The 14,325-nt window shown below is 51.5% G+C and overlaps 1 protein-coding gene across 1 annotated transcript; it reads left to right on the top strand.

Annotated features, from left to right (window-relative positions):
* Window positions 1-1,183: 1,183 nt before the first annotated feature.
* Window positions 1,184-13,164, top strand: NCSTN (nicastrin). Its single transcript, XM_014547410.1, has 16 exons — window positions 1,184-1,314; window positions 3,875-3,998; window positions 4,423-4,544; window positions 5,118-5,263; window positions 5,993-6,143; window positions 6,448-6,557; window positions 6,794-6,946; window positions 7,630-7,734; window positions 7,909-7,986; window positions 8,823-8,995; window positions 10,314-10,416; window positions 10,529-10,624; window positions 10,900-10,987; window positions 11,238-11,395; window positions 11,629-11,841; window positions 12,383-13,164. The coding sequence occupies exons 2-16, from the start codon at window positions 3,967-3,969 to the stop codon at window positions 12,503-12,505; spliced, it is 1,851 nt and encodes a 616-aa protein (XP_014402896.1). The 5' UTR covers window positions 1,184-1,314; window positions 3,875-3,966; the 3' UTR covers window positions 12,506-13,164.
* Window positions 13,165-14,325: the final 1,161 nt, after the last annotated feature.

Genomic DNA, 14,325 nt, shown 5'->3' with positions numbered 1-14,325 from the left:
TGGTTCCCGCCGCCCCGCCCTCCTCCCGCCCTGGAAATCCTCTTTCTCTTTCGTTCCCACGACAGAAGTTCCCCTTTCCCGGGACCTGAAGGTCCCCTCTGCCCCGTGCCTCGTCGGGTCGCCCCAGGTCCTCCTGCAGGCCGCCGCCTGGACTCTCACTTGATCCGGATGCCTCCTTTCCCCAGGTCCCCGGCCACCCCACCCACAATCAAGGAGGACAGGTGTCAGCTTAGCTTCCTCCCCAAGGCGTTTAGACGTTCCAAGGTGAAAGCAGCCGTGTTTCGTGGGACAGGGCAGCGCTATTAGGAAACTAGATCCCTCGTTTGTTTCTCTGTTGATTCCACCATCAACCCGCGTCCCTGTGCTTTGCCTCAGTTTGTCTCATCAGTAAAGTGAGACAAAAGTAGGATGTGGGTACTCTTAAGTGCAGACCGTGAAATAATGATTCAAGGGACGTTAGGCATTTATAATGGTATATGGCGTTCTAGGCTGTCAAGCCTTAAAAATGCAAACGTGCCTGTGTATAACCATGACCACGCCTTCCCCCAAATCCATATTGGTTCCCGAGATCCCCAGAGGAGAAACTATAGCCGCCCCACACTATGCGCACATAAATCAGCTACTGGTGCTGGATGAACTGACAGGTGTGTGGCATAGGTTTTCTCCCCATTCTTCTTGTGGGAGTCCTTGCGGTTTGATACACCTGTGGTAGGTCTCCCCTCAGGAGGCCCCTGAGGCCAGTTCCCTGTTCTTTCCCTTTACTTTCCCTCCTCACCGGGGACTGTGTCCAGCTCCCAAGGCCCTGTAACTTGTGGGCTTTTTGATGACCGTGTTGTAGGGAGTGTCCCCCGGGGGAATGAGTCTCCACGTTTGCTCTTCGTATCCGTATCCAAGGCGGTAGCTTCTCCGGAGATGAGCAGAAAAGTAGAAGTGTGGTCACCCATGCAACCAGAAGCTGGTACATCTGAGGTTAAATGCCTTTTCTTTGACAAATGAAGTTTTCTCTCTTTTAGCTTCACTGTCCGTTGCTCTATGTAATAAGCACATAGCTGGGTGTCCCAATAATGTGCCCAAGAAGTGAGAAGAGTAGACATTAGTCCTGTTTCAGACAGTATTATATATCCAGGCCACACAGTGAGCTGATGACAAGATGGAGGCTAGTGCTCTCATCTCTCAATTTTTTTCTAACACCTTTTATCTTCTGATCAGGTTTGTGTGGGGGAAACTCCGTGGAGAGGAAGATCTACATCCCTTTAAATAAAACAGCTCCCTGCGTCCGTCTGCTCAATGCCACTCATCAGATTGGCTGCCACTGTGAGTTGAGGTTGGGATTTGTGTTTGTGGCTGTGGATATTTCAGTCTGTGGCCTAGATGTAAAGATCTAAGTCCTGCTTAGAAGTCTCAGCACACAAATTAAGCTATGTGGGTGGGAGGTGGTAGAGAACCACTTGTCAAACCAGGCAAGATAATTAGGAAGAGCTAACATCTAGAAAGTGCTGCATACTAAACTTCTTAAACATGCATCTCATTTAATCTTTTTTTTTTTTAAATAGATTTTTATTGATTTTTTACAGAGAGGAAGGGAGAGGGATAGAGAGTTAGAAACATCGATGAGAGAGAAACATCGATCAGCTGCCTCCTGCACATCTCCCACTGGGGATGTGCCCACAACCCAGGTACATGCCCTTGACCGGAATCGAACCTGGGACCTTTCAGTCTGCAGGCCGACGCTCTATCCACTGAGCCAAACCGGTTTCGGCTCATTTAATCTTCATGACGTAGCTACTATTATTATCTCATTTTACAAGTGATGAAACTGAGACTTAAAGAAGTTGAATAACTTTTCCAAGGTCATCCTGCTATTAAGTGATGAAGTCAGGATTTGAGTCCTGGTGGTCCAGGGTCTAAGCCAGGACTCTTAACCACCCAGTAGGTTAAGTAGACAACTATGCTGTTTTCTAAGGAGAAAGACATTTCATATTCTATGGAGCAGTCATCACCTGCCCTCTGATCTTTTGGGAACCAAAATGGCCTTTTACAGGCAATAAACTATTTGAAGAGAAGGCATTGAGACAGCCATATAATTGCAAGACGAATTAGTAAAGCATTTGAATTTGTCTTCAGGCTTTGTAAATGTGTTCCAAAACAGGGTACTATGACAACATAGTTACAAAACTATGAAAGGGGGAAAAAATTGTGGTCTAAAGGTTGAATCCCAGTTCCCCTTCTGCTTAACCTGCTGTCTTCAGATTTTGTTCTGGGGGTAGTAAGTAGCTCTGTCAGATTGCTTTTCAGGTAAGCAGGAAACAGAATCAGATCTTGGCTCCTTCGTCATCAAATTGGTCACCTTTGAATTTCACTTCTATAAAAACAGTTAGCATATACCTGCACAGAGCTTTAATAGATGTTTATTGATGATGCTGAGTAAGTAGTGTGCTCTCAGCAGTCCTGTGATTTCCTGAAACCTTTCAATTTGGTAGGAGATAGGTGAAACACTTGCTCAAGGCGACAGTTACTACTTTTCTACCCAATCCTTCCCTGAGCTATACTCCATGTTCACTGTCCCATGTCTCAGCTGCAGGAGGTGCTGGGAGTAGGTTAACTGGTTCCAAATAAAATTTTTGTTGGACTTAGTTCTTAAACTGGTCTGTGGGTAGAAGACAGCCAGCTCCGTTGTGGGCTGAGCTTAGACTATCCTGGAGCTGGCTTCCAAGATATTACCTTTGGGAATGAGTCATTCTGCTGCAGGCTCTTAGAGCAGCCCTGTGGGAAGCAGAGCAGTAGCCAAGTGCCAGTGCGGAGAAACGAGCGGGGAGGAGCTGGACTCTGGCCACTTCCTCATTAAGATCTTGTTTCCTTTTCAACCTACTCATTTGTAAGCCTTCCTTCATCATATCTGTATGTCTTTAATTAGGGTTGCTAGCAGGATAAAATTAAGGAGAAATGGACCCAGATTTGATTTTCTGATTATAATGCTCTGTTTCTGTTGGACCATTTTAAAGTACTCAAAGGGCGTATGTAGGTGGTTTTTTTTTTTTTTTAGTTCCTTCTTTTCTTTCCTTTTTTCATGTGTCCCCACAGTATGAGATAAATAGGAGTGGAAAAACTTTTCACTGAAGGCCCAGAGAAAATAAGCAAGTTACGTATGACTACATAGTCACTCACTGGAACCCAGGTTAGAATCCAGGTGTTTGAAGTTCAGTATCATAGCTTGTCTTCTTCCTATACTGGGTGAGTCAGCTCCTGGCTGAGGGTGACCAGCCTAGGGTCTTTGGAAACTCTAGGTCCCCAGAAATGAGGGGAATCAGTACCAGCACATCTCTAACCCACTTAAGGCCCACCAGTGAGGAGACTGTTCAGGAGACCTCAGAGTTCTTGATGAACTTTACCTAAAACTGGCCAAAAGCAAGTAAAGCTGCTCTCAAATGGGGCAAAGGAATGAAGGTCTAGGGAAGCTACTGAGGCCAATGGATTCTGCACTTGTTTTCACAAAGGAAGACTCGGTGGCAGAACAATGAACTAGAGATTTAGAGCCTGCCATTTTCTGGAGAAAATACGGTTTGAACACTTTATGTCTGCTGTCCTAGAATCTTGTATATTTGGCTAAATGAGGTTGAGGGAAGAAAGCAAGAAAATGAAGATTAATGAACAAGGCCTCCTGAGTAGACTTCCTGGGCTCTTCTGTTCTCCATTCCCTCGTGATAGTCCTCAGGTGGAACGGGGCCTTTCCGCTCTTTAGTTCAAGTCTAGACGTGGTTGTATTAACCCAAATGTCTTGTAACATGTTTGGGGATAGATGATCTGCAGAGTCAGTGAGACAAAGTCAGAATTGTCAACTGTGGGAGCTTTAACTTGAGCCATTCTGTCCTGGCAGCTTCCATTAGCGGGGACACGGGGGTCATCCACGTAGTGGAGAAAGAAGAGGACCTGCAGTGGGTGCTGACTGATGGCCCCAACCCCCCTTACATGGTTCTGCTGGAGGGCGCGCTCTTTACCAGGTAAAAACTGATGTGTCTGCTGGAGACTGCATGCAGAGGGGGTGATTCAGGGCAGTCCCACACTGTGAGTGACAGCCTCCCTTGGCTTCCCTGGTCTGGTCAGGACAGGGGGTGGGGTGCTCCTCACAAGGAAAGGTCACTGTCAACAGGAATTATCTCGGTGACCTTGTAAGTAGAACTCTAGTGAGTAAGGACCCCAGGGAGGAAGGAGGGGTGCTCAGGGTCACACAAACACAGGGTAGATGAGATTGAGCCCTGAGCTCAGATTGGGTCATGGTCCTCTCAGAAGTTAGAGGCTGAAAAGGCAAGAAGTGAGTCAACAAGTTTGATTCCCCTGATTCCCATTTGTTTCCATCCTGGGGGGCAGGATACTGGGCTGCCTGATGAGCTTCCTGTCTTCCTTCCTGTCGTTCCCTCCTGTTAGGAAGGTGATGGAGAAGCTGAAGGGGAGCACCAGTCGAATTGCTGGCCTCGCAGTGTCCTTGGCCAAGCCCAGTCCCGCCGCAGGCTTTTCTCCTAGTGTGCAGTGTCCCAACGATGGGTTTGGTAAGAGCCCGAAGGATCTTCGGAGCCTGCTGTCACCCAGAGCTCACTGTTGCATCAGTCTTGTGTCTTTGTGTGTGTGTGTTGGGGGGGGGGATCATATCCCTCAGATTGCAACTTGAGGAAATATTTAGATATATGGGGCAATTTATGTACAATTTATGTTCATCACAGAATTATTTAGAAGAGGGAATAGTTGGAAATAATCTAATATATAAGAGAAGGGGAACTGGTGGGGGGGGGGGGGGGGGTAACCTGTGTATAGCGTGAGCAATTGACACCCAAACAGAATATAGTGTTTCTTGCTCTTTGCCAATTCATCCCTTCCCCCTCCTGCTTCCCCTTTTTCCACTGACCTTCCATTCTTGCTTCTTGTCACATGCTCAGACCCCTACTTGGCCAGCCTAGGGCTCCCTGATACCGTTGCCTGTTTTATTGTGGGTGGTGACAGGTTGATGCTTGCTTCTTTGGGTTCCCCTCTTTTGGAACTCTTAGTCCCGACCCTGTAATATCTGAGCCTTCGCTGGTCCTTAAGTGCTTGTGTCCCAACATCCTATGCCCCCTCCTCCTCTTCAGGCCTTTACTCCAACTCCTATGGGCCAGAGTTTGCGCACTGCAGGGACATACAGTGGAACTACCTGGGTGATGGCTTGGCTTATGAAGACTTTAGTTTCCCCATCTTTCTTCTTGAAGATGAAAATGAAACCAACGTCATCAAGCAGGTAATGACTCTGCCAGCTCCCAGCAATTCCAGGGAGGAAGAAGGCTTTCTTAGGCTCTCCTCTTGTTTGGAGGGACTCTCATTCCACTAGTGCTCCCTCTGAAAGACATTTGCTTCAAGAAAGAGCCAAGAAATTTATTTTTCTTACATTCCCCTCCCATTTCTCTCCCGCCTTTCCTGCATTAAGGGGTTTAGACTGGAAGAAAATGTAAAGGATATTTAATATGAAACAAGGTATAAAGCCCTGGTTAAGAACCCTAAGATCAAAAGAGCATTGGACTAGGAATTGAGAGATTCCGTTCAGTAATTTCTGAAGTTCTTTTCAGCTCTAATATTTTCTAATTCTAGTCTAGCTTCTTCATTTTATCACACAGAGCAGTTAGATTCATCCAAAGTTACATGGTCAGAAGATGTCCAAGCTGTCTTGAATTTGACGTTAGATTTCCGGTCCAGGGTTCTTTACATCAAATCACATTAAAACAGTGGCTGATGCAGGTCATTTGATGCAGGTTAATTTCATCTGCTCCCAACTAAGCCATTGAGACTGTGCCCCTTCACAACTCTCAGTGAGTTTTTCTCTGACCTTATAGATCCTGCGGTTGCACCGGACAACTGTAACTCCGGGACAGGCGTGGGAGTGGCTTCAGGATAGAGCTGGGCCTTCCCCTTTCCGGGAAGTATGGGCGGGACTCCCAGCCAGCTGCCTCAGTGGGTCCCTCTCCCCTTCTAGTGCTATCGCGATCACAACCTGAGCCAGAATGGCTCCGCACCCGTCTTCCCGCTCTGTGCCATGCAGCTCTTCTCACACATGCACGCGGTCCTCAGCACTGTCACCTGCATGCGGCGCAGCTCTATCCAGAGCACCTTTAGCATCAACCCAGGTAGGACAGGCCCGAGGCATGCTGGGTGTACTGGGTAGAGGTGAGGCACCAGCATGTTGGGAGGCCTGGGGGCGAGGAGTGGGCACAGGCAGCGAGCACTGGTGGGAGAAGTAGAAACCATTCTCAACAGTCATACCTTGTCCCTAAAGTGGACAGTGGCAGAGAAACCAACGTGGAGCAGTGGAGAGAGAGAAAGTGACTGACAGGCCATGGGGCACTGGTCTGAGGCGCCTCCCATACCTGCTGTTGTTTACCTATAAGACCCTGACACCAGCTGATGTCTCACTGTCTGTGTCCTGCTCAGAAATCGTCTGTGACCCCCTGTCCGACTACAACGTCTGGAGCATGCTTAAGCCTATAAATACATCTGGGACACTAGAGCCTGATGACAAGGTTGTGGTTGTTGCCACCCAGGTGAGCGCTGGCCCTGAGCAAGGTGGGCAGGGCTGGCACGGGAAGGGCAGGCAGGCCTCGGTTGCGCATGGCAGGTTTCAGAGTTCTATGGTGGGAGCCTCCAATGGAGAGGGACCTGGGCTGGGGGACTCGCTTCAGCACATGAGTGTTCACTTGACTGAAACAGGAGGGGGGCTGGGCCTGGTCCTCATTTCCATGTTCAAAGTGTACCTCCCTGCCTTCTCCGCTGGACCCAGCTGGACAGTCGTTCCTTTTTCTGGAATGTGGCCCCAGGGGCTGAGAGTGCTGTCGCCTCCTTCGTCACCCAGCTGGCTGCCGCTGAAGCTTTGTACAAGGCGCCTGACGTCGCCACCCTGCCCCGCAACGTCATGTTTGTCTTCTTCCAGGGGGTAAGGGCTCTGCCTGAGTGAGATGGCCAGGAATGGGGGTGGGGGAGAAAGGTGGGAGTGGCCACCATTTGGGGAAGATCTCAATACCTAAGTTGTTATTCAGCAGAGAGCTTCTGGATGTGCCTACAAGTATCTCCCCTTCAGAGACCCCTATTTAAGGAGGGCTCTGCATCCTGACCTGGAAGTGGTGTACTGCCCACCCGCCCTCCCCCACTGATTCCATCTACTAGAGGCATTCTCCTACTTTTATTCCCTGTGCCCCTTTACTGTCACCTCCACTCAGGAGCCCTGAGGCTCCTGACTCACACACACACCCCCTCCCCCGCCCCAGCCTGGCCCTGGACTAAGGAACAGCAGCTGTGGCTGAGTTGGTGGAGATTAGGGAGGAGCAAGAAGCAGCACATAGCAGCTGATGTTTGCCTCAGGCCTTACTGAGGCTGCTCTACTCTTTTTTAGGCTCAAAAAATCATGTGATACATACATGTGGGGGAGAGTCATAGCTGGGAAGCGGGGTAGGGAGGAGGAAAGCCACATGATTGCAAAAGCTAGCCTGCAGCTGAGATGCCATGAGACAGTGGCCTGATCTAGCCCCATGAGAGCTCTGTTCTAGTCTCAAGGAGCCCAGGCTGCCCTAACCCTTGGGAATCCCTCTGTTCCCTTCCCCACCCATCTCTACCCCTCAGGAAACGTTTGACTACATTGGCAGCTCGAGAATGGTCTATGATATGGAGAGGGGCAAGTTCCCTGTGCAGTTAGAGAACATCGACTCGTTCGTGGAGCTGAGACAGGTGTGCAGCATGTGTCCTCGCCCCTTCCTTTCTACTTAAAGGTCCCTCCTCGTTTGTTCTGTTGTCCTCACTGCAGGTATCACCTCCTCTTCTCTTGACTTCTCTTTTGATCCCACTCCTTTCTCCCACAACGGCAGACTGATTATAAGTGTTGCTTCTTCATCCTTCCCCCAGGTGGCCTTACGAGAGTCACTAGAGCTTTGGATGCACACAGATCCCGTGTCTCAGAAAAATAAGTCCGTACAGAGCCAGGTAACCTGAGCATCTCTCCCCTCACTTCTATTTTCAACAGCTCAGAATATGGCACCTCCTTGCCCTGGCCCTCTCCCCGACAGCCCCCCAGGCCTGGGAGACAGGACCTGCAGCTGGGTGTTGGTTAACGGGTGAACACCACGGCTGCTACAGCTCCCCGGCAGGAGCCATGAGCGCAGCTCCTGTCACTGGTTCCATGGGGCGGTCGTTCTCTGATCATTTGGCGCCTCGCAGCTATTGCTGCCCATTGAGGACAGGGTAGTGACTGGCTCCCTTCTCTCATTGCTGCCCCCCAGGTCCGGTTGTCCAGGCCGTGCTGCCCCATTCCTGTCATGTCAGACTCCCAACCCAGAACGTCCTCCACTTTCCTCACTACTTGTTCAAGCTCCTACTTCCTCTCGGCGCCCAGCCGCAGGCCTCTCTTTTCCATGAGGTCTTCCTGCCGTTGCAGCTTTAGCGTTATCCCTGCTCTGAGCTTCTACAGCCCTTACCACCTGGATTCCCTGTTTTGTGTTATTTGTCCCTGCAGTTCTGCACAACAAATAAGCGAAGCTTTTACTGAGGATAAGACAGAGTTCTGAAGACAGTAGGGTTTACCTGTAAATATGAAAAACACAGGCCTCTCTCTCATTAGGCCATAATTTTAAAACGATGGTAGGAGTTGCAGGAGATTCAGGAGGCCTTGATCCCAAAATGCTTGAGGAATTTAGATCTAAGAGGGCTTAAGGCAACTCCCCAAGCTGGGGGCTTGAAGTAGGATGCATTTCAGGTCTAAAAGGCCTCCCGCTTGCCTTTCCCCGGCCTCCCCTGAGTTAACCCGCCCACCCCACCCCCAGGTGGAGCACCTCCTGACCGCACTGGAGGAGAGTGGTGCCGGTGTCCCTACCGTCATCCTCCGCAGGCTGAACCAGTCCCAGCCTCTCCCACCGTCTTCTCTGCAGCGATTTCTTCGAGCTCGAAACATCTCTGGTGTTGTTCTCACTGACCATGCTACTGTCTTCCATAACCGGTAAGAGGGACCTAGCGTGCCTCCTCTTCCTTCCCAGAGAGTCTGTGCTGCAGTCAAGGGTCCATAGAGAGAGAGGTCTTCTGTGTCGAGAAAGATCACTGCTCTCCCCTCTCCCCACACCACCTCTCCAAAGCCAGCCTTTGTGTTCTTTGTTCAGTGGCCGACTTCTATGTAACCTGGTCCCCTCATTTGACTTGATGTTCATCTTGAAAACAATTTTCCCCTTAGCCCTTTCCTGCTCAGTCGTCCTTGCTTATGATTCCACTTCCTCCAAGCTCCCTAGGGGCCTGACTTCCCCAGGGCTGCCGGCAGAAGGCATCATCTCAAGAGCGCTGGTATGATGAGGGGGTTCTCGAGGTGTAGGAAGGAGAGCTGTCCCTGTCTGGGGCCCACCCAGGGCTGCCGCAGACCATACTCTGAAATGCCACATGTTCTTGCCATGTGGTGCAGTGTGAGGGTATAGTGTCCCCTACAGGTGAGGGAGCTCCAGAAATAAGGGATGAGGCCTGTTAGTCACCTCTCTGCTGGTCCTAGACACCTCCAAACTGCCTCTAACTTGAGCCCTGGGCGGGCGGAGAACTTCTAACTCAGGCTGGACTGCTGACCCCTCAGGTTCTCCCACCACAACCAAGTAGCAGCTTCTCCTTTAGTTTGGACAGCGGCCGTTCTGGTGCATTCAGTCAATTCTCCTCCCAGTGTGTCATCCATATCACTTTGGGGTGATTCATCATTTGAACACATTTTGGACTTATGTGGCTGCCTTGATTCTGTGTGGGACAGGCATTTATGGATGGTAAAGGCTGGGAGCTCTCTTAGCCTTGCTTCTAAGGTCTGTCTCCTGGGGGCTCCCCAAGGAGCGTCAGAGTGGTTTGACCCAGCGTCGTGTTCATATCTGTGAACAGATGTGCTGCTCCCCTCTGCTCAGCCCCCCTTGGTGTACATGTTCGCTGGAACAGTCCCACAGTCGCTCTGATAATGTGCGGCAGGCTTCACCGGAAGTCATTTTAGCCATCCTCCTCTACCTCCACCACATGCCGTAGAAGTGTCTCTGTGTTTAAAGATCTCTTGGGGAGGAGATTCCTGCATTCTGATTTCATTCACCTTTTCTGCCTCATCTGTCAGAAAACTCTTTGTATTTAACGAATCGCTGCCACCCCCACTCCTACCTCCCCTTTCCCCACACCTTCTTCAGTGTGGGATCCTAATCTCTCTGCCCTTCCTGGATGGTGAAAAATGAAATACCACGTTGCTGCATCAGGGGCATTTGAGGGAGGAAGGGGCAGAGTGTAGCCAAGGCTCGTGTTGGCTTTCCCGGCAGCTACTACCATAGCATTTACGACACTGCTGAGAACATTAATGTGAGCTACCCTGGACAGCAGAGCCCTGAAGAGGACCTGGACTTTGTGACAGACACTGCCAAGGTAGCCCTGGCCCGGGCTGGGTGGGAGCAGGGGACACAGTGCAGTGGTTAGAATGGTACTGTTTGGGGTTAGAAGAGGTGGGCCATTCAACCTCCCTCCTCACCTACCACAGGCCCTTGCAGATGTGGCCACAGTGTTGGGACGTGCACTGTACCAGCTTGCAGGAGGAACCAACTTCAGGGACACTATTCAGGCCGATCCCCACACAGTAAGAACACGTGGGCCCTGGCTCCTTTCTGTCCATCTGTGCAGCAGGCTGCCCCAGCCTTTATGTCCCTTGCCTGGTCTCCCACACCTGGGAATTCTGCAGGCCTGTCTGTGCCTGTAAGAGTCCCAATTGGGCCTCATGAGCCAGCCACTGTCCTCCCCAACCCAGAGTCTATCTGGCCAGCCTGGTTTCTGTCTCATGACTTGACCTCCACTGCTCACTCTGTCCCTGGGCTCCATGTCACCGAGCTCTCTCTTCTCCCTGCCCCCTCCTAGGTTACCCGCCTGCTCTATGGCTTCCTGGTTAGAGCCAACAATTCGTGGTTCCAGTCTATCCTTCGGCAGGACCTGCGGTCATACTTGGGTGAGCACCTGGTGTGGGAATGGGAACCAGCCAGGGGAAGGGAGAGAGAAAAGGCCATCATTTTGCTTTAATCTTGACTTTTTTTTCTTCTTTTTCCTCTCTTCTCTCCCCTCCGCCTTCCCTTGTCTCCCTTTCTTTCTGTTTCTCTTCTCTTCTCTGGCTCTGGCAAATCCTGGGCTCTTCCTGTCTCTGCCCATCTGCCCTGTACCTTCTGTCCACCAAATCCCCCTTCCTTGTGGCGTCCGACCAGGTGACCAGGGGCCTCTTCAGCATTACATCGCTGTCTCCAGCCCCACCAACACCACCTACGTTGTGCAGTATGCCTTGGCAAATTTGACTGGCAAGGTCGTCGACCTTACCCGAGAGCAGTGCCAGGATCCAAGTAAAGTCCCCAGTGAAAACAAGGATGTGAGTGGTAGTGGTGTCAGAGGTGCCCCGAGGGTCCCTTTCTCTTGGGAAATTGGAGGATCTCCTAGGCCCAGTTGGACCCATGGGCTTGGGATGGAGAGGTGGAGGGATGCAGCCCTTTGAACGTGGGTGTTGAACAGGCAGTAGCCTAAGTGGAAAGGGCCATCTAAAGGGTGAAGGGAGGGAGTGAGAAAGGATCGCCTCAGCCCCTGCTCTGGCCTCTCTTCCTGCAGCTGTATGAGTACATGTGGGTTCAGGGCCCCCTGAACTCCAATGGGACAGAGCGGCTCCCCTATTGTGTGCGTTCCACGGCCCGACTGGTCAGGGCCGTGTCTCCTGCCTTCGAACTCGGGCAGTGGGGCTCCACTGAGTACTCTACCTGGACCGAGAGCCGCTGGAAAGACATCCGCGCCCGGATATTCCTCATAGCCAGCAAAGAGCTCGAGGTGAGATGGGAAGCGGTGGTGGCAGAGATCTGTGTGACCCCTTCATCTCCCGTTCGCCCAGATTTGCCACAAAACCTACTACGAATCTGTCCCTTGTCTGCTCGGATGCCCCATTAGGAAGCTTGTCTTCACTGAGAAGGTGATTCTGTGTTCTTGCTGGAGCTGTGCTCTCAGAGAGGCCCAAGGAGACACTCCTAGCCCTGTGTCCCCAGGTAGTCCTTCCCGGGAGGAGGCAGTCAGTATTAACAAGTGCCTGAAACAAGTCAGTCAGGTATGTCATTGCCACGAGAGAATCGAAGTCATGGGCCCTGCCTTCAAGGTGCTTAAAGTCTACGTGATACAAGACAGAAGCAAGAACAGAGGGACCTCACTGCTCTTTTAAAAAGGGGAGACTACGTCTCCAGCCTGCGGAGATGTTGCTCTGATTGTTCAGTACTTGGTGCTTAGAGCCAGCTCCAGGAATCCGATGTCCTGGCTCCCAGCCCCAAGCAATTACCCCAAACTGCACTGAGATCATCTGAGCGCATTGTCTCCCCTGCAGCTCATCACCCTGGCCGTGGGCTTTGGCGTCCTTGTCTGCTCTCTCGTCATCACCTACTGCATCAATGCCAAAGCTGATGTCCTCTTCATTGCTCCCCGGGAGCCGGGTTCTGTGTCTTTCTGAGGAGAACCCCAGCTTCTCCCGCCAGCTCTGTGGTTCATTTCCTAGCTCAGTTGTCCTGCTGGGACAGAAGCCACTAGTGTGTCACTGGACCCTCCCTGAGCCTGGCTCAGGCTGGGATGAACATAAAGAAGTGGAACTGCGAGAAAGAGACAGAGAGAAACACATCCTCCCTCCCCCGCCCCCCTCCAGCTCCCCTTCCAGTCTTCCTTCTCCCATTTCTTCTTTCTCCCACCAGATTCCGGGATGACAGACAGCAGCTTCTTGCTCCTGTTTAAGTCCTCACCATCCACCCTAACTTACCCTTCTTTAGCATCCCTCCTCTACTCTGTCCACCCTGCCCTGGACCTCCCTCCGCTCCCCACCCCACCTGTACCTCTCCACCTTCCTGGTCAGGAAGAATGGCAAGGGTTGAATGCCAGGGACAATACCAGGATGCCCGGAGGAGGGGGACGGGATCTGGGGCGGGTGTGCTGCGGGGTAGGCATCCCACCTCCAGCCCACAGTGCTCAGTTGTCATTTTTTTAAGCTGTAATGTCTGTTTTTGTTTTCTTTTCCTGTGTGTGTGTCTGTGTGTGTGTGTGTGTGTGTGTGTGTGTGTGTGTGTGTGTGGTGTATGTAAATATATAAATAATGGATTTCATTAAAATAGATTATCCACATGACCTGTTATGTGTCCCAGGCTCCCTTGTTCTGGGAATGGGAATGGGACCTGGAAGTCATGGAGTTGTTACCATGTGCTCTCCCCTGGGTCTGGGGCACGAGAAGGAAGGCCCTGTCACCACCAGCTGGAGTCCTGGAAGCAGGGCTCCTTCCGGAGCCTGGTTCTGTCTCACACAGACAGTGTTAGCAGAGTTTCTCCCCACCTTTGTATTTGACAACCATTTCTTTTTTAAAGATATTTTTATTGATTTCAGAGAGGAAGGAAGAGGGAGAGAGAAACATCAGTGATGAGAGAGAATCATTGATCAGCTGCCTCTTGCACGCCCCCTACTGGGGATCAAGCCTGCAACTGGGCATGTGCCCTGACCAGGAATCAAACCATAGCCTCCTGGTTCAACCACTGAACCACACTGGTTCGCTGACAGCCATTTCTCTATTCACTTTGGGATCCTGGAGGGTCCAGAGATGAAGGGAATACAGCCCTGGAGTGGCTCCCAGATGGGTGAGGGGAGAGACATACACTCCCGAAGAGGTGTGACCCAGAGTGCTGGGTGGACACAGCGGGGCTGGGGCAGTGTGGTGGCATTTAGGAAGGCTGCACAGAGGAGCACGTGTGTGATTTAGATTCGCCGCTGTGGGAGCAGAGCCAAGAGAAAACACCGGTCACATTCGGGAATGGTGAGCTACTCAGTGCCCAAGCCCCAAGGTCAGCAGGAGCGGCTGGGCCAGGCAGAGAAGGCCCTGGGGTGGCCTGCCAGGGAGCAGGCTTTCTGTTGACTGGGCATTTTGCAGATCAAAGCGAGTGGCTTGGGACTCTGGAGACACTAGTTCCCTGGGTCTTCGTGGAGGCAGAATGCCGTGTGTGGCAGCACAGCCAAGTGATGGGCAGTGGCTGAGGCAGCCGAGGGGGAAGAGCTGGCAGGAGGGGCTGGAGCCAGCCTCCTCCCCTCACCAGGTCAAGAGGCTGTCTCCCACATAGGGGATGGGGGTGGGGGCGGGGGGCCTGCAGAGATGGAAAAGAGCTGGCCGTTTTCAGAATCCCAAACCCTCCTCTTAGTTTTCTGACTGGGATGTTTACCTTTTCTAATCCTGCTGGGGGGAGGTGGTTTTTCTCCAAGTTCCCTCAGGGGTGTGTGTGGGTTTGGGCGTTGTGGAAATGC

The sequence above is a fragment of the Myotis brandtii genome, unplaced genomic scaffold (genome assembly GCF_000412655.1).
Source record: "Myotis brandtii unplaced genomic scaffold, ASM41265v1 scaffold1120, whole genome shotgun sequence".
Classification (NCBI taxonomy): domain Eukaryota; kingdom Metazoa; phylum Chordata; class Mammalia; order Chiroptera; family Vespertilionidae; genus Myotis; species Myotis brandtii.
The sequence above is the reverse complement of the archived record's forward strand: the minus strand, read 5'-3'. Positions and strand labels throughout refer to the sequence as shown.